The sequence below is a fragment of the Achroia grisella genome, unplaced genomic scaffold, assembly GCF_030625045.1.
Source record: "Achroia grisella isolate CSIRO2021 unplaced genomic scaffold, CSIRO_AGI_Agris_v1 utg3654, whole genome shotgun sequence".
Taxonomy (NCBI): Eukaryota; Metazoa; Arthropoda; class Insecta; order Lepidoptera; family Pyralidae; genus Achroia; species Achroia grisella.
This window is the reverse complement of record NW_026712822.1, coordinates 188500-215792: the sequence shown is the minus strand read 5'-3', so window position 1 is coordinate 215792 and position 27293 is coordinate 188500. Positions and strand designations below refer to the sequence as shown.

The 27293-nt window shown below is 41.7% G+C and overlaps 3 protein-coding genes across 3 annotated transcripts; 2 read left to right on the top strand and 1 right to left on the bottom strand.

The window, feature by feature from the left end:
- The first annotated feature begins 341 nt into the window (after window positions 1–341).
- Window positions 342–11365, top strand: LOC131844029 (splicing factor Cactin). Its single transcript, XM_059192813.1, has 12 exons — window positions 342–365; window positions 477–833; window positions 1920–2157; window positions 2799–2973; window positions 3782–3915; window positions 4977–5129; window positions 6792–6915; window positions 7392–7521; window positions 8887–9175; window positions 9399–9577; window positions 9968–10112; window positions 11140–11365. Coding segments are annotated over exons 1-12 (2115 nt in total). The 5' UTR covers window positions 342–363; the 3' UTR covers window positions 11329–11365.
- A 1449-nt stretch (window positions 11366–12814) lies between these two features.
- Window positions 12815–14021, bottom strand: LOC131844022 (NADH dehydrogenase [ubiquinone] iron-sulfur protein 3, mitochondrial). The gene has a single exon (XM_059192807.1). It carries the CDS (start codon window positions 13912–13914, stop codon window positions 13114–13116), a length of 801 nt encoding a protein of 266 aa, XP_059048790.1. The 5' UTR covers window positions 13915–14021; the 3' UTR covers window positions 12815–13113.
- A 413-nt stretch (window positions 14022–14434) lies between these two features.
- LOC131844028 (tudor domain-containing protein 5-like) lies at window positions 14435–26660 on the top strand. The gene is made up of 11 exons (XM_059192812.1): window positions 14435–14599; window positions 14695–14891; window positions 15807–15913; window positions 16528–16886; window positions 17117–17228; window positions 17868–18132; window positions 19069–19259; window positions 20175–20316; window positions 21276–21497; window positions 22148–22261; window positions 25406–26660. Exons 2-11 carry the CDS (start codon window positions 14703–14705, stop codon window positions 25997–25999), a joined length of 2295 nt encoding a protein of 764 aa, XP_059048795.1. The 5' UTR covers window positions 14435–14599; window positions 14695–14702; the 3' UTR covers window positions 26000–26660.
- Window positions 26661–27293: the final 633 nt, after the last annotated feature.

Here is a 27293-nt window from a genome sequence, read left to right as displayed (position 1 = left end):
GAGCAATACAAAGTGAAAATAAATTTTATTGTTTGATGATCAACAACAAGATTAATTATAAATTAAAACACAGATTAATGGATCATAGAGAAATAGATACACGACATTGCATCTGTATGCTTCTGTCAAATCGCCATTCAAATTTCATACAATTTTGACAATCAAATTACATTTGATGTATGTACATATGTCAGTCAGACACTCCGTCATTGATATTTTGTGACATATTAATTTGGGATAAACAATAATTTAGTTTCATTAATTTAGTTATAAATTAAGTAAACTATTTCATGCTAAATTTTATTAAATACCTAACAAATTAAGTTTAATCTTTATTTTTGTACAGTGACAAAAATAAATAAAATGTAAGTATTAATATTATGTTGTTCTATTTTAAAAATTTACATTTCAGTACCTATAAAAAAAAATCTTTAAAAAAAATATTTAATCGTAGTTTTTTTTATTTTTATTCCTAGGTCATCTCGTCACGACGTCAATAAACATAAGGATAATATTAAAAGCCATTCTTTAGACCGTAACAATGATTATAAAACTTCAAGTAGGAGTAGAAGATCAAGATCCCACTCTCCAACGGAATCCAGACATAAATCGTCTTCCAGAGACAAGAAGAAACATAAAGAGCACAAAGAGAAACATAAGAAGAGTAAGAAAAAAAAGAGAAAACAATCATCTTCGAGTAGTAGTTCAACAGATAGTGATGAAGAGGAGTTGAAATTACTGCAAAGACTCGAAGCGGAGAGATTGCGCTTAAAAGATGAGAAAAAAAAGGAAAAGGAGTTGCTTAAAGCCAATGAGACACCGGAAGAAAAGAGGTTAGATCTTTGACATGTTCATAATTTAAGAACTAGATAATTGGCATTCCGATGAGTTCCAGCTCTTGATATTTACTATAATTCCTTCCTTTACCTTTTAATATTGATAGATATGAATTGTCTCCAACTTATTACTTAATCGGCTTGATAAAAAACAATATGTTTTCATCTAACCCTTCTCTTATTTCCTTTAAATGTAATGTTCATAATTTCATAGTACATTATTACATATACAACATTTTATTATTTGTTTTCAATAATCCTAATGATCTGCCATGTACAAAAAGCAAATTTTAAATAGGTAATGTGATGTCTAATACATCTGAATATATATAATGTTACAGTAGAATAGAATAGAATGGAAATATTCACTATGCAAATAAGCACTTGTGAATAATCATATTTTTTTATTCTACCACTTATTCTGAATACTGACTCTTCACAAGTAGAATGAAGAATGAACAGAAAAATTTTGTTTTCTATTCTATTATGTAGTAAGCAATTTTATAAACATCAAAATTACATCATATTATGTAATACTTTGTACTATCTCATTTATTAGAAATGCTTAACTTGGTATACTGTGTTTTAATTTAAGGGTGAGATCTGGAAGTAAAATTATAGGGTATCATGTGACAGTCTAATTCTTTTGAAGGGCAGTGTATTAGTGGACCACAAGTGTCATAATTTGATAATATTCACATTGATCTTCATGTACATAAGTAAATATAGCAAAACTCCACACTATTAATTGGAGGATGTGATTGGAGAACTGAGTAGAGAATGAGAGGTCATGAGTTGGGACTCATTCTCATGTGGTCAAGTCAGTTAGCCTATTGTGATGAAATCACATGGAATTAACCTAGATGGTTACCAATATCGTGGAGGTCATCCTAAATTGGTACATTGCAAGCAATGGGGTCCTGGCCCCTATTACCAACAATGCCCATTCCTCCCAACATAATAAATACTAACTGGTCGACCTGACATTTGCTAGCCTATTGCTAGAATTGGGTCCTAGCCCCCATTCCTAACAATCGCCTTTTCCCTCGCTTTAACAAGTATTGTCTACGACTTTGTTTATAGAGCTCGACGGCTCAAAGAGAAACAAGAAAAGGAGCGACGTCGCCGCGAACGGATGGGTTGGGACAACGAGTACCAGTGTTATACAAATCAGGACAATCCGTTCGGGGACTCTGCACTCACCAACACCTTCGTGTGGAACAAGAAGCTCGCCAAAGAAGGTGTGAAGACAGTATCGAGAGATGAACTGGAGGCTTTGAATAGACAGAAGCAGATGGAAAACAAAATAGAACTTGAGAAGGTCAGTTTAATTTTAGTTTAGATTGATTGAACCACATTTTCAATGGACTCTTCAAAGATTTGAACAATTATTTGTAAATCTTTCAATACAATTAAAACATGTTTTTGACTCAAAAGTGGTCTACAGTATTAAATTATGAAAAGTTATTTGAATAGTTCCTGATCTGGGTTGAAAATACAATATGGCATCTCAAAATTACAAACTTTGTTCTAATTGTCTGCTTATAAGTATAGTCACTTGTATACTTGGTCATTTGTTTGGTTTGAGATTGATGCTATGTTCCACATTATGATGAAGTTTAGAAGAATGGACCTTCGAATTTACGATTACTTCATAGAAATTTTTGTTTATAGTGCTAAGTAAGCTACATTTCAGTGTTAGTATTTTATTAATGTTCAAATTATGTTCACGAGAACATGTTGCAAAAACAGTTATGACTTAGGTATGTATATTTACTTTATCTAACTATCTTATGTTTGGCCTATAATATCGAAAACTAAATAAAAATATAGATAAGTTAGCTGATCAATAGTGTTTAATAATTTTGAGACAGAAATGTTTCCTATAAAGTTGGATTTGATTTGATGATATCGAGTGGCAGAGATCGTCGAGATTGTACGGAGATGTGGTCGCGTGTGCAGGTGAAGCAGCGGCGACTGGAGCGCGAGGCGGAGCGAGCGGCGCGGGAGGCCGAAGCGGCGGCCGGGGCGCGCGCCCGGGAGGCCGCACAGTTCAGCAGCTGGGCGCGGCAGGAGGACGCCTTCCACCTGCACCAGGCGCGGCTGCGGTCGCAGATACGCATCCGCGACGGCAGAGGTCTCCATCTTACGTTACTTACACTTTACGAGGCCGCACAGTTCAGCAGCTGGGCGCGGCAGGAGGACGCCTTCCACCTGCACCAGGCGCGGCTGCGGTCGCAGATACGCATCCGCGACGGCAGAGGTCTCCATCTTACGTTACTTACACTTTACGAGGCCGCACAGTTCAGCAGCTGGGCGCGGCAGGAGGACGCCTTCCACCTGCACCAGGCGCGGCTGCGGTCGCAGATACGCATCCGCGACGGCAGAGGTCTCCATCTTACGTTACTTACACTTTACGAGGCCGCACAGTTCAGCACAGTTCAGCAGCTGGGCGCGGCAGGAGGACGCCTTCCACCTGCACCAGGCGCGGCTGCGGTCGCAGATACGCATCCGCGACGGCAGAGGTCTCCATCTTACGTTACTTACACTTTACGAGGCCGCACAGTTCAGCAGCTGGGCGCGGCAGGAGGACGCCTTCCACCTGCACCAGGCGCGGCTGCGGTCGCAGATACGCATCCGCGACGGCAGAGGTCTCCATCTTACGTTACTTACACTTTACGAGGCCGCACAGTTCAGCAGCTGGGCGCGGCAGGAGGACGCCTTCCACCTGCACCAGGCGCGGCTGCGGTCGCAGATACGCATCCGCGACGGCAGAGGTCTCCATCTTACGTTACTTACACTTTACGAGGCCGCACTGAATAAATTATGTTTTAATTTGCTTGGCACGATGCCGCTTGAGGTGAGGTCCACGCAAACATTTTTTTATAACCTAATTCAGCACCTATTCTACATGTAAATAATATATAATTATTTATGTTTCACAGCTAAACCTATAGATCTGCTAGCGTGGTATGTTAGCTCCGAGGAGTGTGTGGACGCGTTGGAAATGCACGAGCCATACACATACCTCAATGGGTTACAAACACAGGACCTCGAAGATCTTCTGGAAGATATAAAAGCAAGTGTCTAATACTATGTCATTATATTTCATAAGGATACCACTGCATGCATTGCACAAATGTCTTTAGGCTAATTTATAATTATCAATTTGTATGTATCATATTTTTAAATCTTTTATTGAGTAATTGTTTTTTTTCTTGTGATGGAGAGAACTCCTCATGATAGGATTAGGTTTGTATAAGCCAATGAAAGGCTTATTAATATTGAAGATTGTGATTCCGACGTTTTTAAACACAAATATCTAAACATACTTTAATTGTAATTCTCAAACTCAATAATTAGCTATAGGTTATAGCCCAAGAGCCCACGACGGCCAGACATACGTCATATTAATAAACGTGAAAGTTCTTGTGTGTGTGTGCCCAACACAGGTAAGAACGATCCCCAAACATGAAATCTGGATCATGGTTCCTTTGGCAGGTAACAGGTAACAAAGGTGTAAAAAATTTCATATCAAATTCGTTATTTTAAGAAACTCCATATTTTCATATATTGTTCGTAGCATTATTATAACTTGCGCTGCTCATTGCCAGACACTTAGTGTGGTTCCAACCCCTCGCCGGACCCCCCTACACTATACTATTTTATAAATAAACTTACGTCATTTTAATAAAGCTGAACTTTATATATATTATTGAGAGAACTATTAAACTGAGTTTCCTAAATTGCCACACAGTTTTTTTGGTTCTTCATCCTACGAATAATATATGAAAATATGGAGTTTCTTAAAATAACGAATTTGATATGAAATTTTTTACACCTTTGTTACCTGCCAAAGGAACCACGATCCAGGTTTCATGTTTGGGGATCGTTCTTACCTGTGTTGGGGACACACATACAAGAACTTTCACGTTTACTAATATGACGTGTCTGGCCGTCGTGGGCTCTTGCTCTATTATAAAAAGTAACAATTGGATTGTTAAAATGTGAATGTCTGTGTAATGGTGTATATATATCTAATATAGAACGGCAGTAGTATCCGGCCCGAAGGACTAAATTTTGTGGTTTTCTACCAAATTTGGTGCACTATATAATGTGATCGTATGGACTGGTGCGCAGGTGTACAAGGAACTGGAGCAGCAGGCGAACCAGGCGTACTGGGAGGACGTGCAGACGATCGTGGTCGACGAGCTGGGGAAGCTGCGGCGGCTGGCTGCGCCTGACGCGCGTCGTGACGGTGTGCACCAGGCCGTCGCTGACGACGTCACGCAGGTAAACGAGGAGCTGGAACTGCAGATGTACTGGAAGGTCGTGTTGACGATCATGGTGGACGAGCTGGACAAGCTGCAGCGGTAGCCGCGCCCGACGGCGTGCCGTCGCCGATGACGTTACGCAGGTCAACGAGGAGCTGGAGCAGCAGGTGTAATAGGAGGTCGTGCAGATGATCATGGTGGATGAGTTCGCGAAACTGCGACAGGAACCGTGGTCGACGACGAACACCAAGCCTTCGCCAACGTCACGCAGGTCTCCACAGGAGAACCAGGCCTAATGGCAGGACACGCTCCGCAGCTACCTGTCTCGCACCATCCCGCCACTCTTACTAATGACTAACTCTCATTCATCCTTTCATTGGGCTCCCTAAAATATGGTCGAGCACAGTGATGGCTGGCTCATCCGTCATACTCGTGAACGAGTGCTGCTTGTAGGGACTGATCTAGCTGCTCTTATCACTACGACTGATTTAATCTTATTGTGTATTTATATTTAACCTAAATAAATTAGTGCTGGTTGATAGTTTATATTCACACGTTTCGACTTGTAAAATGTGAACTTACAAGGATTGTTTAAAAGGGCACAACACAAGTTTGTTGCTTATTCTTCTTGTGATGAAACAAATCATGAACACCAACGTTTGTATGTGTCTACGCACTCAACGCACCGCTCCGCGGGCTGCGGGGGCGGGGGCGGGGGGTGGGGCGGGGGCAAGGAGCAGGTGGCAGAGGACGGAGGCGAGGGCAGGGGGGTGGTGGCAGGGGGCGGGGCAGGTGGCAGGGGACGGCGGCGAGGGCAGGGGGCGGGGGTGAGGGCAGGGGGCGGGGCAGGTGGCAGGGGACGGCGGCGAGGGCAGGGGGCGGGGGTGAGGGCAGGGGGCGGGGCAGGTGGCAGGGGACGGAGGCGAGGGCAGGGGGGCGGTGGCAGGGGGCGGGGCAGGTGGCAGGGGACGGCGGCGAGGGCAGGGGGCGGGGGTGAGGGCAGGGGGCGGGGCAGGTGGCAGGGGACGGCGGCGAGGGCAGGGGGCGGGGGTGAGGGCAGGGGGCGGGGCAGGTGGCAGGGGACGGCGGCGAGGGCAGGGGGCGGGGGTGAGGGCAGGGGGCGGGGCAGGTGGCAGGGGACGGCGGCGAGGGCAGGGGGCGGGGGTGAGGGCAGGGGGCGGGGCAGGTGGCAGGGGACGGAGGCGAGGGCAGGGGGGCGGTGGCAGGGGGCGGGGCAGGGGTCGGGGGCAGGTGGCAGGGGACGGGGGCGAGGGCAGGGGGGCGGTGGCAGGGGGAGGGGCCGGGGCCGGGGCGGGGGGCGGGGCGGGTCTGCGCATCGGCACTGCGGGCGGCGGCGGACACCGGCACGTCTTGTCCGACCGGCATCGACACTTACCGGCTTACAAATAATCCCACCATTCTAAATTTAATGTGCATCTGTCTGTAGCTCATAACAGTTTTTATATTATACCTATTAACACAGTCCACTAGTTTCATTGGCTATCCAGGACGTAACAGTACTATTTAAGGAATCGAACCCGTGTCCATCGGAAGTAACGGTATACTGCTAGACCACCGAGGCTGTCATACATAGCCGGCGGTGCCCTTACCATCGACTGGTAAAAACTATTCCGGTTACAATGCTTACTCAAACTTATATATTTACTATCACGTTGAACAGATCTTCAAGGGCAAGACCGGTAGCCAGCTGGAGGCGCTGCAGACACAGATAGAACAGAAGATCAGCGGACGGCACGACGGAGTCGACATCGGATACTGGGAGAGCTTACTCAGCCAGCTCAAGGGTTTGAATTTTTTTACATCTGATTATATTTACAAGTTTATATAGTATTGCCTTCTTTATTGTTAGCAGTGTGTGTGTGTTTATAATGAACTGATTTAAAAAAACAAGGAACATAAGTAACAAAAGACATAAGTATTTATCCTAATTTATTTCTTTAATTGTAAATTTTTACGTCCAGCTCGAAGGACTATTTCAATTTATAAGATCATTTCGATGTACGATTTTGTCACTCTGCATATTTAATTTAATACAATAATAATTGAAAAGTCAGAAGATTTCAGAGTCAAATATAAAGTATTGGCATTTTGGTAATTCGAGTTGTAGGTAGTGAGTAAAATGAGTAGATAAGCACTCACGTTAAATTTGGTGACAGAACATATAAAAGTATATGTATGTAATTACTTATATAGAAGGTATTGATAGAGCAGTAGAAAATGTTAAAATGAATGAAAATAAAACAACGTATGTGTGTTGCAGCGCACATGTCCCGCGCACGACTGCGGGACCGCCACCAGCACAACCTGCGCCGCAAGCTCCACCTCCTCAAGCAGGAGCAGGGCGTCCGGCCTCCGCCCTCGCCGCCCTCGCCGCCCTCGCCCCCCGCACGGTCCGTACCACAGCCCTCACTGTCACTACCGCCATCATCACTATTACCACCACTCTTAGTATCAGTACCGCCATCACCCTCAGTATCATCACCACCATCAGTATTACCACTACCCTTAGTATCAGTACCGCCATCACCCTCAGTATCACCACCATCATCACTATTACCACCACCCTTAGTATCAGTACCGCCATCACCCTCAGTATCACCACCATCATCACTATTACCACCACCCTTAGTATCAGTACCGCCATCACCCTCAGTATCACCACCACCATCACTATTACCACTACCCTTAGTATCAGTACCGCCATCACCCTCAGTATCACCACCACCATCAGTATTACCACTACCCTTAGTATCTATACCGTCATCACCCTCAGTATCACCACCACCATCAGTATTACCACTACCCTTAGTATCTATACCGTCATCACCCTCAGTATCTCCACTAATCTTAGATGGTAATCACCTGTTTCTTTATGTAACTGAAATGGCCGACGTGCTGATGAGCTACATGATGGAAAGTGGCGTCGAAATGTGGCATAGAAATATCATCATTTTGAAAACGATTTTTATAATTTTTTTGTTATGTTGTATGTACGCTTAGTTTTTAAACTGTTGATTGAATATACATAAATTTCATTTTCAAAGTTTACAAAAATGTTCCTTAAACTTTCATCCCCTATTTTATTTTACCCCCTATTTTTTGTAAAATAAAATAGGAGATGAAAGTTTAAATGGAAAATCTTCATTTTAAAAGCTAGAGTAATGATTTTTTTTTGGTTAGATTATTAAATATTTCTTTATTTGGTCAAGGTAGACTATTAAGTTAATTGTATATATGAAGTAGCGTGTACATCACGTTGTTAGGTAACTTCTGTGATGTTTTTCTTAATACTCATTTTTAGGACTACTACTAATACTCTTTTCCACGGATCCCCAAGGGTGTACTTTGATTAGGGTAGTTAAATAAATTAAACTACGGAAACCTTTCCACAGTGGTTGTTATATTATGTAATTAATAATTATTAAAAGACTATATGCGTTCCAAAAAAAATCTAATTAGCGTGATGTAGAAAAAAGTATAAAACTAAACAGCGCCATCTAGTGGTACACTTAGGAATTAAAACAAACATGTAATCTCATTCGATTTTACAAACTCGCACCATCACCACCTTAGCACCATCTAGTTCCACGGTAAGCAGAATTTTTATTATGGCTACTGGACAATTGATATTTAGATTTTTTTTAAATACATACATAATGTACATAAAATACATCCAACAATAAAGTGGCTGATTGACGATAAAAATAATTTAAGCAGAGAAACTCGCTCATACGACGTATTCACTTTGTTTATAGGTCAGGATCTCCGGAGCGCGAGCGCCCAGTGAAATCCGAGGCCGTAGCGAAGGCGGAGGCCGAGGACGAGGCCGGGTCCTCGGAGGAGGCGGAGGAGGCGGCCGGGCCCTCGAAGGAAGCGGCCTCGGAGACCTCCGAGGCGGAGGCGGCGGAGGCGTGGTACTCGGCCGGGCGGTACTCCCCGGCGCTGCTGTGTGCGGCGTCGCTGGAGCCCGGCACCATGCTCACCGAGCCCGCAGACGACCTGCAGCGCCTCGCCTACCTCCGCGCCGCGCTCGCACCGCAACAGGTCAGCTACCACACCTGCCCGTATTCATCATTTCATAAGCAACGCTCCATAAGTCGCCGGTTCAGACCCGGCTCGAAGGACCAGTTTTACGGTCGTATCGCATCTATGAAAACATTTCTTATAGTATCGTAATCTCGATTTGTACTGATATCTAATTGAACACGATTTGTTTTTATCGTCGAGAGCGTCGATTTTCCTTTATTAAATAAGTAAGTGTGTGCAGCGCGCGGAGGCCCCGGACTCCCGGTCGCTGGAGCAGCAGGCGGCGCGCGCCATGTCCGCGGGCGGAGCCCCCGCGCCCGGGGACCACGCCGCCGCCTTCAGTGTGGAGCACCCGCTGCCCGAGCAGCCCTGCCTGTGGGCCGACAAGTACCGCCCGCGCAAGCCGCGCTACTTCAACAGGTACCCATCCGGGCCCGACCTGAGCAAAACTGATACAAATCTTTACATACAAAAAATTACGCGTCACGTTGTTTGTCCGCGATGACTGGTTGCAAATTTGATTTGCACATTGTGTGCGATTTGATCCAACTTGAAAGATAGAATAGCTTACATCACAATTTATAGTCGCAATATTATTTTATTCAAGAACTAGCCTTAGCCTCAGCAACTTGTAACCGGTGTAGTATTTATATAAGTTTTTTCATACAAAAACTGCTGAGCGAATTTTGATGAAACTTTACAGTAACATAGCACATAGGCTATATTTTATATTGAAATTTAACGCGTGTGAATTCGCGGGTACAGCTAATCTTCCATGATTAAATAAAAATATTTCCCGTGTAATTTCAGAGTGCATACAGGGTTTGAGTGGAACAAATACAACCAGACCCACTACGACATGGACAACCCCCCGCCCAAGATCGTGCAGGGCTACAAGTTCAACATCTTCTATCCGGACCTCATTGACAAGAATGCCACCCCTGAGTTCTCACTGGTGACTACATTCACTTGAATTTACTTTTGATGCATTCAATCGTCCATAGGCTACTGGTTCATATCCGGCTCAAAGGACCATAACGATGTATGAGTCTACTGTGACCCACACAATCTGGATGCTATGATATATAAATGATAAGTCCAGGCTGCTTTCCAACTTGATATATTGAGTACACGATGATCGAGTGTGGACTGATGCTAGCTTGTGAGTATTTGGTGTACTGAGGGGAAATGGTATGTGTGGGCGTTATATGGACGCGGAGCGGTGTAAAATGCTGACGGCTGTACGATGACGCACCGTACAGCTATGGTAACCGTTTACCATTAGATAGATCGTGTACTTGTTTGCCAACGTCGTAGAATAATAAAAAAAAACAAATATTCTGTAATATTATAAATGCAAAAGTAACTCGCATAGTCTCGCTTTCACGCCATAACCACTGAACCGATTTAAATGAAATTTGATACACAGATAGTCTAGACCTTAAGAAAGGATATAGGCTATTTTTTAATGTAAAAAAAGGGTTCAAAGGATTTGAAAGAGAATATGAATTTTTATATAGAAATATCATTTTTAAAGCTTAAACGTTTTTTATACTGTTATATTGCTGCTTTTTTTTATTATTTTATGCGCTTAGTTGTTAAACTTGATTGAATATACATAAATTTGATTTTCAAAGTCTACAAAAATGTTCCTTAAACTTACATCTCCTATTTTATATTACCCTCTATATTAATTTTTAAGGAATTCCAAAAGTAAAATACAAATAACTAATTAAAAGGGGCGGAGCCTAATTGAGACACGTTATGTAACCAACATAACGTGTCTCAATTAGGCTCCGCCCCTATCCGATATTGTCCGAAACTTATATCTCGGATTCGGTTACGGTTATGGAGCTCCCTAACATCCCTGATATATACATATTAATACATATCTACATAAACATACATATACTTAATAGTGCACAGTTTTATATATAAGGTAATCTATTGCACTTTTAAATACATAATCTTGTATATTACAGAAACCGTGCCCCGAGAATGCAGACTTTGCGGTACTCCGGTTTCACGCCGGGCCTCCATATGAAGACATTGCCTTTAAAATTGTGAACCGAGAGTGGGAGTACTCGTACAAGCGAGGGTTTAGATGTCACTTCCACAATAACATTTTCCAACTGTGGTTCCATTTCAAGAGATACCGATACCGTCGCTGAATGTTTCATATAGAACCAATAAACATGTGTCAGAATATATATTTTTTTATTTTATTGGGCACCGCACATGCCTGCTTACTGTGCAATACATAATTGTATACTTTACTAATTTGTAATACAAATTCACCTCAATATAGTTATTTATTAATGAAATTCATCATCAAAAATGTAATATAGTGGCCTCACAACGAAAACAAATCCTCGGAACGGTGAGGTCGCTCCGTGAAGCCTGTGAAGATACCAGGAGTCTTTTGCGCTTTTGGGAGGAGTTTGGCTGGCTACTATAGTAGTCTGGCTCTGCACGCACAACGGCCCGAAGGAGAGGCTAATTGCGGAGACTGGAGTCCAACATAGAATACAATACAAATAGAAAATATACTATTACTAGCAACACACCTCGGCTTGGCATAAGTTTTCTAATTATATGTATATATTGCCTTCCATTTGAATTCGGTAGAGGGTTGGAACCATACTAAGTGTCTGGCAATGAGCAGCGTAAGTTATAATACTGTTACGAACAATATGTGCAGAAATTAACGAATTTGATATGATAATTTTTACATCTTTGTTACCTGTCAAAGGAACCACTAGCCAGGATTCATGTTTGGGGATTGTTCTTATCAGGGATGTTATGGATATGTAATATTATGTTACCTGTGTTATGGATATGAAATTTCGGATATAGGAATGATTATTATACTGGATACGGATACGGATGCGGATATGAAATTATTTCGGATTATCTGTTAGTTCCGGATAATATTTTTTTAAGGAATTTCAAAAGTAAAATACAAATAATTAATAATATGGTTGCATAACGTGTCTTAATTAGGCTCCGCCCCTATCCGGTATTATCCGAAACTTTTATTTCGGATTCGGTTACGATTACGGATATTTTTTATATTGGATATCCGATAGTTTCGGTTACGGTTACGGATCTCCTTAACATCCCTGGTTCCCTGTGTCCCCAACACAGGTAAGAACCTGTGTTGGGGACACATACAAGAACTTTCACATATACTAATAAGACGAATATCTGGCCGTCATGGGTTCTAGGCTATTTATTTGGATATAGAATTTTCTATTGTTTATATTATACTCAAATTTGGTAGAAAATGTCCAGTAGAAAACCCGTGACACCTCCGAAGCCGGGGCGAGTAGCTAGTCTCGTTTGATATAAAAGAAGGTAATAATCAAACACATGGGCCTTAGCTAAGTGTGGATGAGATAATGCAATGTGAGGAAGTAGACTTACTATTATTATTAGAATTGTCCAGTATTATTACAGTCAAGAAAAAGTTTACATAGAAGAATTAATCTATAGTTATTATAATTAATAATAATTGCAAAACTACCAAAAATGTACATACAAGAACTCAACTAAATAAGCATTTGTGCTCGACTATTTTATATTTGAGATGAACCACGGGGGCATACACTGAAATGGGTCCTTTTGCTGCTTTTAATTAAGTATTCTTTAAATGTATTTTCTTTTATGTAATTTGATTGCCAGCGATAAACAATTTTTATTCTTCTATTACTACATGTGGAGTCAAATAGAGCATGTGGGATTATTGAAAATAGATGTTTAAATTCATACACTTTAATATCTTATGTACATATATATATCTCTGCATCGAATTTGTATGGTGGCAATAAATATTACTACATATATAAACTCTCTGTATGGAGCGCAGACAGAAAGATATGTCTGATAAATAAATAATAATTAAAGTCTCAGCATTGTATCTAATTGATTTATTAATTATTTACATATATAATAAGTTATTCTTGCTTGGGTTTGTCTCCCGCTGGGTTGGCAACTTCTTCTGTAGCGGGATTGCTTCTGAAGCTCGGGAACTGTTCCCAGGGTGCACTCAGTTCAAAGCGCCTGAACTCTTGCGCCAACTCTAAAGGCTCCACCACCACGCGCTTCTGTTCATCATCATAGCGCACCTCCACATAACCACTCAGCGGGAAGTCCTTCCTGAACGGATGGCCCTCAAATCCGTAATCTGTCAGAATCCTCCTCAAATCTGGATGGTTAGCAAAGAACACACCATACATATCCCATATTTCTCTCTCATACCAGTTTGCGGCTTTGAAGATGTCGCACGCAGAGTCCACCGGAGTCAACTCGTCTGTGTAAGTTTTGACTCTGATTCGAGCATTGTACCGTAAGGATAGGAGATTGTATATAATCTCGAACCTATTTGGTCGGGAAGGCACATCCATGCCCGCTATATCAACGAGATTGGCGAATTGTGCACTGTGGTGGTCTTTGAGGAACTGTAGCACTGGTATCACACCATCTAAAGGAATCAGCACTTCTAGTTCGTTTCCTGCTGTCAGTTGCACTTTCTGCACGTATTTAGGTAAACATTCGGCCACATATTTTCCAAAGTCAACAAGTTGAGCTTTCTGTAGAGGATCTAATTTAGCAACAGTGGGCCGAGTTTCAACTTGTGGTGTGGTTTGGTCCGATTTACAGGCTACGCGCTGAACGATAGGAGACCTAGCGTTATTTAACATAACTCGTCCCATACTGCTAGCCGCACCAGCGGTGCGTTTTAAGAAAAAGGACATTGTATTAAAAACAAATATATCCTTACGTAATTCGATAAAAGTACAGAACGAAATATGATCAATTCAGTGTTTCTTTTGAAGCTGGTGCAGCATAAAAACAGAAATCTGTCAATCGATTACTGTCAACATTTCACATGTCAATTTCAAGATGTCAGTCTAAAATATGCATTAAAGGTTATCTAATTAAAATAAATCGAAAAATCCAATATTATATTTGTACGCAAATAATTCATCTATCTGCGTAAAATAATTTTGGAATAAAGGATAAAATCGAACTATGAGTCAACTACGGTAAAACTTAAAGAAATCTCTGAAGGTACTCTGCACAATCACAGATAACATAATATTACAGAGCACAATATAATACAGATGCTACAAATGTAGAGTACATTTGTGTGACCATGAAATCTGTCAATCATTACACGACTTTCGTATTTTCTTTCAATTTAATGTCATTCTTTCATTCAATCCATCCTATATTATTCTGTATAATCTGTATTCTGTTTTCTATTGTATTGTTTGTTACTTAGATAATTTTTTGTTTGTAAAACTTTCTTAAATTGAATGTTTATTTGAATTCTACAACATAAACAAATTTATAAGTATTCTTTATGTGGTGGCAATATTATAGAATTTATACTTAATTGTTATGGATTGATATATATAAAAGCGTATTAAAATTTAGGTTTGTTTAAATAATACCACGTGAGCTTTATAAGCCGGTTTCATTTTTTGATAATTGTCGATTATTGTGACTTAATATTTCGATGTTAATTTTAGTAGACACAATGGATTCGGAGGTGGCCGATTTGAAAAAGGTCCTGCGTTCACTGGTGGTGTCCAGCCCCAGCGAAGTGGATCTTCGAACATTGTTACGTGATTACAGGAATATGATGGGAGGGCCTATTCCACTTGCCAAATATGGATATAAAGATGCGCTCACGTTCCTTAAAGAACGTTGTGATGACTGTTTTCTGGTAGGTAGAATTTAATAGACATAAATACAAGCTATATGTTCCTAATCAAAGATTGGCACTTTTGTCAAATAATGTGTATTGTATGGCCATAAAATTTTAAATCATCTTCCAGACAATTTTAAAAATTTGAACAATAAACAATTTAAATAGATTAAGTATTTAAAGAATTATTAAATAAAAATGTTATTATTCCAGAAATGATTCTTTAAATGACAATAATGGATTGTAATAATATTAAATACCCTGAACTTGTCCCCTAATATATACTGCCAACTACAGAAGGCTGTAATTCTAAACATATGCTGCATCGTCAGAAATTTTCTAAAAACAGATTAGACCAATGTTTATAGTAATATATGTACATATATTCACCTCAAAATATAACATTGTTATGTACTTGGCTTAGGACCGTACATACCAAAATAACCGGCGAAACTGAGATGAGAAAAAAAATTAATATAATAATAATCTAATATTAATATCATTGTAATTTTTTTATACGCCTGCAATGGCAGGGCATGTTTGGAATTATTATAATCTTAAGACCATTATGTACACATTTTCCAGTAAATAAATTGAATTGAAAAACTTTTAATATAGCTTCAGTGGAGGATGGATGAGAAACATGAAGAATAGTCTTGATTTTAACCTGTTAATCGAGCGGGACATATAAATATGTCCAACATCAAACATCATTTTTGTATGTGTAGGACATATGTATACCTACATTTTTTAATTTCTACTGCACCCTGGAACCTAGAGCGGGTGGAATATTTCATATCAAAAATATATACATTTAATTATATTGTGCTGACATACTGACACATACTAGTGAGAGACAGTGCCCGTTATATCCTTCAAAAATATAAAAGGAATTCCCCAGTTAACAGGTTAATATCAATTTTTCACTCTCAGTTTCAGGGCCCCCTTAGTAATCCTATATTGACATTGATTGTACCAAAAACCTTACAACACATTGACAAATTTGTACAGAAACAGAGGAGCAATCAAAGTGGCAAATGGTAAGTTATAATGATGTGTTAAATTATTAATATTATCAACTTATCCAACATTTGATATGTCATTTCATCTCGAAATCATTACGGTAGATTTGACATATCATAAAAGTCTGTCATAGACTTTCCTGAATACAGATAAACTGGAACTGATGTAAGTTTATCTATAGAACTGTGGCAGAGTTAGTCTTCCATAAAAATTACAGACTCTTATGTACATATCATCATATCTTATATACAAATATTTTGAATTTGAATTTTGTAGTTAGATGCTATAAAAGAACTCTTACAGTATCACTGTAAAAGATTTATTATTTCTGTGATAAAGTAGTTTTTTACTTTTAGAGAAGTACACAGAATCATTATGCCGTCTATACATATAAATAAGTATAATTGGAGTACCTGTTTGTATAATTGAAATAACCATTTTTTACTACATGCATATGAATATAAATACGGTACACACACCAAAATTAAATTTTTTACAATTTTTGTCTTCATATTCATTCATAGTGAGAAGGTTACCTTTTATGTGTGTTCCATTTATTATTTTAAAGCTGATAAAAACTTAGACAAGTACCTACTATACAATCTGATAGTGATTGTTATTGTACTTTTAGCAAGGGCAAAAGGAGAAGTATACCAGAGGCCATTGTAAAACCAATTGAACAAAAACCTAACAATAATATTGTAAGAACATTCAGAAAGCAAACCAATAATAGCACTACATGTTGCACTATTAAAGAGACTACCACTGTAGATGTAGATAGTCCATCAGAGAAACATGAACCAAAGGCTGAAACTAGTAAAATAGATATAAAAAGTATAGACCGCAGTAAAGAACAGAATGACAGTCCTACGAATGAACTAAAAAGTTTTATGAAGAAACGAGCACTGAACAAGTCACAAGATTTGAACACGGATAAAATAGCCAGTGATAAGACATCATCAAAAGATTCTGGCAGACAAACATCATCCAGTGAGTCTTCTTATATATATATATATACCTGCTTTTAACAGGCTGTGTAATTTTATAAAGTCGGACACATTCTTGGAATCTCCTTTGCCCTTTGACATTTTGCCAGTCGGTCCCTATGACTCTCAGTCAAAGACCATGTTTCGCATCCATATTTTACAAAGTACAATATACATATATAGAAACAGATAACAAATGTTTATTATTCTTTCATTATAATTTTTATAAAACAGGTGGCAGCATTTCCAAAGCAGCTCAGTTTGAAGAGTTAAAGCAAGAGATACAAGATTTGTTAGTGGACTATCCAGAAGGAGTTTGGTGTACCGATCTTATAAGATTATATCGGTAAGGAATATATATAATACTAAAAGGATGGGGGTCAAATAAGTTTACATTCTTATGTACCAATGAAAGGTTTTACTTTTAATTTTTGACGGCCTCGGTGGTCTAGCGGTCTAGCACACCGCTTTACGTCCGATGGTCGCGGGTTCGATTCCTCGCACGGCACAAACATTTGTATTCATGAGTATGATTGTTTGTATCGGTCTGGGTATTTTCTATGTATAATATGTAAGTATTTACGAAAAAAAAAAATTATCTATGTATTTGTATCAGTTATCTAGTACCCATAACACAAGCTTTAGTTAGCTTAACTTGGGTCTAGATGGCGCTGTGTGAATTGTTCTGAGATTATTATTATTATTATTATTAATTTTGTCTGGGAACTGACGAAAAAGGTTGGTGCTCGGGACAAACTGCCTTCGCCTTGGCAATTACAACTGGATAGCTAGATTAAGCCTCTAAGGGTGGCTCACTTTTAGCTAGGGATATTACTTACAAGACTAAGAAATGTAATTAATTTAAACTTAACTTTGGTTTTGTGTACTAATTTTTAATATCTTTTTAAATTTATTATTTCTAAATAATTTAGTACCTCCCTATGTTTGAGAACAGTGGTGAGTATTGACCGTGTGTGGGTGGCAGGGAGCGTCAGGGGCGCGAGCTGAACTTCTCCCGGTTCGGGTACACGAGCATCGTGAGCGTGGCGTTCTCGCTGGCGCCGGCGGTTGCGGCGACGCAGTCCAGCGACGAGCCCGGCGATTGGCTGCTGCAGCTGGCGCGCCACGCCCCCCGCGCCGAGCCCCGCCCCCGGCCCCGCCCCCGCCCGCGCGCCAGGCCCCGCCCCGCGCCGCCGCCCCGCCCCGCCGCCCCCGTCGACCCCGACGACGCGCTGCCCGGCGTTGACTTCGTACGACCCTTTCTACTGTCTTATCTTATTTGACACCCTCTAATTTAACATATAGGAGTCACGGGTTCGTTTCGGTTTAGCCCTGCTGATATATTATATACATGAAGGTTTGTATGGATGTGTGTTTGTTACTGTTTGACGCTAAAACTACTGTATTGTTTAAGGAAAAAATATATAACTCATATATTATGTCAGCGTACTATACATATGTAAAGCTAGGATTTATATAATTATTGAGAAAATTGGCCAAAATATATGAATAAGTGTTACGTAAATCTGAATAAAATAGGCCATCTCGTGATTAATGGCAGTATTCATTGGTGTATGGTGTATGGTATTGGTGTATGGTGGGTGATGAGGACTGGGAGTCCTGAATTTATAAATAGGCCATATAGGCCGCAGCCTGGGGACGACAGATTTCAGAGGAAGAACGGTCATTCGATTTTAGAGGTTTAAAGTCAAACAATTAGATTAGAGAAAATTATTATTTTAGAAAATATATCTCTATGGGACGTGGTCTACGGTCATCTCTACTTATAAATAAAATTGGAGTGTCTGTTTGTAATATTGAAATAACCTTTTTTTACTACATGCATATGAATACAAATACGGTACATACATCAAAATAACATTTTTTACAATTTTTGTCTGTCTCTCTGTCGGTCTGTTTATTCCGGCTAATCTCTGAAATGGCTGGACCGATTTTAACGGGACTTTTTTTGGCAGGTAGCTGGCGTAATAAGGAGTAACTTAGGCTACTTTTATTTTAGAAAATTAAAGTTAAATTCGCGGACGAATTCGCGGGAACGACTAGTTAAATATATAAATCCGACACTGTTCACCAAATAGGCGTGTGCTCAGCATATTGCTGTAGCGTTTGTGGCGCTATAGTGCCGTTTCGAGCGGAGAAGTTTAAATAATGATATGTTGTGTCAGGACCCGGACGTGTTCCCGGAGGACTGCATGCACTACCTGGAGAGCATACCGGCGGCGCCGCTGTCGGGGCTGCAGCCGGGCGCCATGCTGGAGCTGGTGGTGGGGGAGGTGTACTCGCCCTCGCACTTCTGGGTGCTGCGCCTCGGGGACCACCACTACGGCGCGCTCGACCGACTCATGGACGAGATGACGTCAGTATCGCTCGCTAGTTTATCACCGTCTGTGACGTTCGATCAATTGATGCGCAATGCGAATTGAATCTTTTCCGTATGGATAATAAGTTCATAATAAAAAGTATCCTGCATGTTAATCTATACATCTATACATATAAATAAGTAAATTGGAGTGTCGGTTTGTAATATTGAAATAACCATTTTTTACTACATGCATATGAATATATATATATGGTACATACACCAAAATAACATTTTTTATAATTTTTGTCTGTCTGTCTGTCTGCCTGTTTGTTCCGGAACAGACCGACCTGGTTGTTCCGGCTAATCTCAAAAATGGCTGGACCGAATTAAATGGGACTTTTTTTTGGCAGTTTGTTTGGTAGCTGATGATAATAAGAAGTAACTTAGGATATTTTTATTTTAGAAAAAGAATATTAAATTCTACGTGGACGAAGTCGCGGGAACAGCTATTACAATATAAAATCACCAAAAACGCACGATAATAGCATTTATTACAAAAACCAACTTTGTAATAATGTCCAGTCTAGGTGATAGCTTTAGTTAGAAAAATTTGTTCTTTCTAAACTATAATAATAATCTCAGGACAATTCACACAGCGCCATCTAGATCCAAGTTAAACTAGCTAAAGCTTGTGTTATGGGTACTAGATAACTGATACAAATACATATATTTTTATTTTATTGTAAATACATACATATTATACATAGAAAACACCCAGACCGATAGAAACAATCATACTCATGAATACAAATGTTTGTGCCGTGTGAGGAATCGAACCCGCGACCATCGGACGTAAAGCGGTGTGCTGGACCGCTAGACCACCGAGGCCGTCTAAACTGTTGTTCTAAAATAATTTTCATAACACTAGTTCCGTAGTGTGAGTGGTAAAAGGTAGTCCCGTGGTGGCAGGGAGTACTACAGCTCGGGCTCCGGTCGCGGCCGGCGGCTGGCGGCGGCGGCGGCGCGCGCGGGGCAGTACGCCGCCAGCCTCTACGACGGAGACTGGCACCGCGCCCTCATACTCACCGTCCTCGACAGCGACACCGTCAAGGTACCGCCCCGCACACGACCCCGCTACTCGTATACAAGTGCTATTCATTCAAATTAACTGAACTACTGCGGTTACTGTTACTTTGGTTGAATAACTAGGTACCGTGAGGTCGAAAAGCTACTATTCAGGGTTCCAATTGAAACTACCATTCAATAGGGATGATAGGAATTTATTAAAGAAAATACAATAGGGAGGTTAAAACAAAAAAATCTTAATAGCGCCATCTACATTTACGTGTAGCGCCATCTAGTTTGCACGGAGTGAACTATTATTATATATTTGGAACTATTTTAAACATTGGTGATTATTGTTTTTAACAATAACAAACTGATTTTACCTAAATGTTGTTTAACTAAAGTTAGTAATTCATTTTATGGCAATTTCGTAGGTTTTACAACAAAATACCAGAGTCTGTTATAAATCTGCCTGAAAAAAGATTTAAATGTCATATAAAACAGTTCCTTTACCAAAAAGCTTAGTATAAAATTGAAGAATTTGTTAACGATAATAATGTTTTTATAGAAAAACTTAAAATCCATAGCACTGACAATATTATCTCATTACAGTAATAGTCAGTGCTTAGCGAGTTCTGTATAGATTATCGCATGCCTGTTACTTGTTATACTGTAATTTATATTATATAAAAGAAACATCTATTTAAAAGAGCAACACACAAGTCGAGAACTTGTTCTTTTTGTGATGAATCTGCATTCCGAATGAGTGATAGAATCAAAATATGACTATTCAAAAGTGATTGTAATGAGTTTACTCGAATAAAGATAATTTATACTTCTATTTGGTTGTATGTTAGGAGTCACATAGGGCTCACATCTCGGTCCCGTGCTTTCTATAACCGATATCGTTATCGAAGGACGCATAGTGACCGAGCGAGAGGCTCGTTTCCTCGATAGCGTCCGCCCGGCGGAGAGCTGGTAGCGACCGGAGCGTGTGCGTGTCAGGTGCGGCACGTGGACTACGGCACGGTGGAGACCGTGGCGGTGAGCAGCCTGCGGCCCCTGGTGCGGCGCTGGGCGGCGCTGCCCGCGCAGGCCGTGCGGGCCCGGCTCGCGGCCGTGCGGCCCGCGGGCGGGCGCCGCTGGCCGCGGGCCGCCGCCGCCGCCTTCCTGCGCCGCGTGCGGGACGCGCCGCTCGTCGGGAACCTGGTCGCCGTCGACCCGCAGGTACCGCGTGCGGCCCGCAGCTACCACGTGCGACCCGCAGCTACCACGTGCGACCCGCAGCTACCACGTGCGACCCGCAGCTACCACGTGCGGCCCGCAGCTACCACGTGCGACCCGCAGCTACCACGTGCGACCCGCAGCTACCACGTGCGACCCGCAGCTACCACGTGCGGCCAGCAGGTACCACGTGCGGCCAGCAGGTACGAGCAGCCGTGCGGGCCCGGCACGACCACGTGCGGCCCACGCCCATGACTACGCGCGACTCGCAGGTACAGTCACGTGCGGCCCGCAGATACGATCTCGTGCAGCTCGCAGGTACGAGCGGTATGCGGCTCGTCGGCGAGCGCTGCTGACTACACGCGTAGATATCAATCATCCCCCAACTGACCATCACTCGCAGTGACTACTTCCATTCGCTCGTCATAAGGTATGAACCGTTAAATCTACAACTTAGTGTAAAGTGCGGTGAAGAATAATTTATTAATTCCTAAGTCAATTTTACTATTATTTAATTTTAATACTTATCTACTGGACGAAAATCACACTTATGAATTAAAAAACGTGTACTAAAGCTATTCTATTTGGAATTAAAAAACGTATATACTGAGCGATATCGTATACAAAAATGATATTTAGTGTCCTTTACACAGGAAGACATCCTGGAGCTGTTCCTGGTGGACACGCGCGGCGAGGAGGACGTGTGCATTGGCGACGAGCTGATCCGGGCCGGACACGCCGACCCCCGCGCGGACTCCGCCGTGAGGGTGAGTAGCGGGCCGCGCGCGGCCGACCTCCGCGCGCTGGTGGCGGCCGTGGGCGAGCTGTCCGCGTCCGCGTCGCAGGCGGGCCGCATGCCCCCCTGGGACCCGGCCCCGCACCGCATGCCCACCTGGGACCCCGAGGACCCGGCCCCGCACCACTTGTCCACCTGGGACTCAGAGGACTCGGCGTCTAGTGACATTACGTGGAGCCCCGAGGCCTCGGACTCTCGTCGCACGTCCGCCTGGGACCCCGAGGCCCCGGCGCCGCGCCGCCTGTCGCCGCGGGCGGCGGCCCCGGCACCGAGCGGGCGACTGGCGCGGCTGCGCGCGCTGCACTGCGCCCCCGGCGGTCCGCCCCCGTCGCCCCCTGCCCCGCCCCTGTCGCCCCCGCCCCCGCCCCCCTCCAGCGCGGAGTGTATCACGAGCCGCGCGCTGCGGCGGCGGCTCGCGCTCGCTAGGAAGCTCCACGTGGCCGCCCCGTCTTCGCTTGACTCTGTACCGCGACCGACGCGCCGACCCGTCTCGCATAACATATAATCTTTGTAAATAAAAGTTACGCGTCAAACGTGCGCGATGGACTCCTGAACTACTGAACCGATTGCAAATTTGATTTGAACATTGCGTGCAATTTTGTCCAACTCGAAAGATAGCCTTCACACCGGCCTACCGGTATTAACTTGTGATATATTTGATTAGAACTGTAGGCAATAAGGAATGCCTGTACCCGCATGCTCTGTCGCGCACGAATCGACTTAAACTCGGGAAAGAGTGTTATATTTATTATCATATATATATAAATATATATGACATACAAATTTTGTAAAAACATTAACCTTAAAAAGGGTAAAATAATAAATAGTTTGTATGCAAAATCGTTATTTTTTAATCTAGAACGATGAAAAATTTCTTTAGGCGATTTAGATAGATAGATAGATAGAAGATAGAATATACTTTATTTGCAACGTACAGTAAAGAAGAAGCACAAACAATATAACAAAGAAGGACACATGTATCGTTACAATTAGGATTAGTTTATGGGATCTTTTTTCCTCATTTGGTCAAGGTCACTATAACACGCATACGAAGTCACGGGCACAGCTAGTTGTTTTATAAAGTAGCGCATAATATTCCCAAAATACAACGGGGAACTAAAATAATGTGTATTTACTCTTAAGAATAAACCTAAGTCATTAATATTACCTAAGTAAATTTACAGGAAACTTAACATAATAAACTTGTTTGTAGTTTATACGCACAATTAGGAAAAATCACGAGATCTTACCACTTTTTTTTTTCTTTTTATTGCGACCCGTGATTATTGTGGTTGAAAGACTACCGAAATATCGGGAACTCACCAAAAATTGTAATTTTTAGGCAAGGCCTATTACATTATAATGCTGTGACACCATCATCTTGTACATAAGTTGAGCCAATAATACAAGTTCAAATAAGAATTATAATACTTTAGTATGTATAATAATAATAATAATCTCAGAACAATTCACACAGCGCCATCTAGACCCAAGTTTAGCTAGCTAAAGCTTGTGTTACGAGTACTAGATAACTGATACAAAAACATAGATAATTATTTTTCGTAAATACATACGTATTATACATAGAAAATACCCAGACAGATACAAACAATCATACTCATGAATACAAATGTTTGCTGCGAGAAATCGAACCCGCGACCATCAGACGTAAAGTGGTGTGCTTGACCGCTAGACCACCGAGGTCGTCATCTTTGTAGTTCCATATGGGTCTCTAACGGGTTACTAGTTCAATATTTTTGTGCCATTTTTGTGCCAAGTTAATTTATATTTAACCTTCCGGTGATAGAATCGCCTGTTAAAACTAAGGTCCCACTTGATGAATATTATTGCAGTCATTTTCTCTTGCATTGAAAGACAGTTTACAATATGCAGCATGGCATATAGTTTTACCTCGGTATTTCTAATATATTTACAGCTTCACCGGACGATAGGGGGCGACTGCAGGTGGCACTCCAAACCAAGTTGCCTTCAGCCGCTCCATAAGTCCTTACTTATGGAGCGGCTGAAGGCCAACTCCCGCCTGACGGGTACGCCTTTAGTCTGAGGGCACCGCTAGGGGTTGGAACCTCGGCATAGGCCGTCGTAATTTCGATCCCCATTTGTATTGGAATGGGGATCGATATAAAATTCAATGTCACAATGTTTGTAACAAATCTTCTCCGAAACGGCTTGACAGATTCTTATGATATTTTTTGTGTATATACAGTAGCTCTGAGAATAGAACGTAAACTATTTTTCATACCCCTAAGTGGTTCACCCTCATTTTTTTAATTTTAATGTCTTTATGATTCGCCATTAATAAATATATACAACCCTAAATTTTCGGCCATCAACCCTCTTTTCCACCCCTCAATTTTTAATGGTGATATTCGTACTTCAATTTATACATATAGTAAAACAAATAAATTAAAACAACATATTGATATGTTATAAATGAAATAACTTTCTTTCTGTTATTGATGTATATACTGTTTTTTCTACCAAGTAATATGTATATTTGGAATGAAAATTATTATGTATATTTGTTTGTTTTCGAATATATAAATAAAATGTAAACATATTTAAGTTCATGTAATGTTATTAAATGACTTTGGTGTTTATGTTAGAATTCGGTAGTGCGATATGACTTCCATACATTATGAATATTGTACTGAGATTCCTTAAACAACAATTTTAAGGAATAATATTATGAATCTATGGAGATTTACATGTAGATGCTACATGGGATGCTAACCTGATTTCTTTTAAAAATATTTTCAGTTGCTATAAAGTTATTTTATACTTATGCTGCTTTAACGCTGTAATTTAAAAATAAACATCTTTTACTTCTTCATTTGTGGATAAATATTTGAAAGTTGGCAACCCTGACGGCATAGAACGCTGTAAATAATTAGGCGGACGAGCACGCGTCGGTCGTGGGTCGCGATCCGCGTCGTTTGTGTCGGTACGCACTGAACGTAACGGGGGCGGAGCACGGGAGGTAATGGGGGCGGAGCACGGGAGGTAATGGGGGCGGAGCACGAGAGGTAATGGGGGCGGAGCACGGGACGCAACGAGGCCAGAGCACGAGACGTAACCGCGGGACTGGTTGCAGGCGCACGAGCCCTACCTGCGGCCCAGCTTCGCCGCGCTCGAGGCCGGCGCCACGCCCAACTACGCAGACATCTCCGCCTACCTGCGCGACGGCATCGCGCTCGAGTTCGTGGACGACTACCGGCGCCACGTGTGCGCGAGCCCGCCGCCCCCCTCGCCCCCCGCGCCGCCCGCGTCCCCCGCGCCGCCCGTGGCGGTGGCGACCCGCGTGCCGCTGCTGCGCGCGCCCCCCTCGCCCCCCGCCGTGCCGGCCGCCACGCAGACGTCGCCCCCTCCCGCCCCCGCCTCCCCCGCCGCCCTCGCCGCCCCCGGCCCGGCCGCGGGCGGCGTCACGCTGTCGGCGGCGGAGTGCGACACGTTCCAGCTGCTGAGCTGCGTGGACCCGGCCGCCGCGCACTGGTTCATGCTGAGCAGGCTGGGCCGCGCGCACTCCGCCTCCACGCTGGACGTGACGGCGCCCGAGTTCCGGCCGCGCGCGTCCCCCGCCCCCCCGCCGCCCCCGGCGCCCCCGTCCGGGGCGTGGGGGGCGGCGTCGCAGCCGTGGTCGTACCAGCTGTCCCCGCCGCCCGGGTTCGAGTTCCCCCACAGAAATTGACGAGCGATGTCACCGCCTCATTTGTCTATGCTCGTCCGCCTAATTATAGATTCACATCGCATCCTACGTAACGTTATGTTGTACCTTAATTATAAAAATAAATGACACTCTTAATTCCTATATTAATTGTAAATTGTTTCGTTGCTGTTTTTTGAAAGAGAACGACTGTTCGCAAAACAGGAACGAAATCATTCTAAATATAAAATTGTTCAATATTTGACTATTTTCTGTTTAAGGAGTTTATTAGATCGACAGATCAGACTTTATAACACCCGCAGAGTTGGGCTTTTGTTTTTAAAATTTGTTACATTTTATGTATTCATTACATTTTCTATTCTACTCTTTGTATTATAAGTTTATATAAAGATCATTCCTTGAATCTCACGGAGCATCAAAAAATTTTTTAATTGACTGTTTAATTTTCTTTTTATTTGTTATTGAAAACTTGTCTTTTTAGTCATAGTATGTTGAAGTTTGTAATCATTGATTTCGTCAATAAAATATAGATATAAACACTGTACACGGCCACACGTTTATTTTTGTAACGACTATAATTTGTAGGAATACTCGCCGACACGGGAAACGTTAGCCACGAACTATTATAAGTCTGTAATAAGAATTTCACATATTGCATTAGTAAAAAACAATACTTTTTATCCTAGTCGATTATGAAAACTAGAACAAAAATTGTATGAACGGAGACTATGTATTTCCTTTGCCAGGTGGCAAGCGTCTATAAACAAATGTATTTTTATAAACTGTAATAGTTTTCTATTCTATAATTATATTGTTAGTATGTAAGAAATATTATTTGGTAAATAGTGGATTCTACGTTTATGTCGATAAAACGAGTTTATCAAAACTGTTAGTTATAAGTTACTTGTGTGTGATTTAGCTATCGATCTAGTGTAGGCCTGTACAGTAACTGATTACCTCAAACTGTTGTGACTATGATATATGATTCTGTGATAAAAGAAGAATTAGTTGACACGAAAGATTAATAAAAAAGACAGATATATATTGAGTTTTATTTCCAAAAGTTTCTCAGACCGAATGATCGTGAATTTTGAACGTGTAATCCTAATTAGTGTCTTTTTTTTTGTATTGTTTATAATACAGTAATGTTAGTTCCACTTTCATAAATAGCACTTCATAGCGAATAATTAATGAAATTTTGACACTATCAATTTAAAAGTAAATAAAGCAGAGTTCCCACATTAGAATGCTAAAAAGAAAGATATGTAGTACAAATATGAAAAGTAAAATTAAATCTCGCGGGGTTTCTGTTACAACT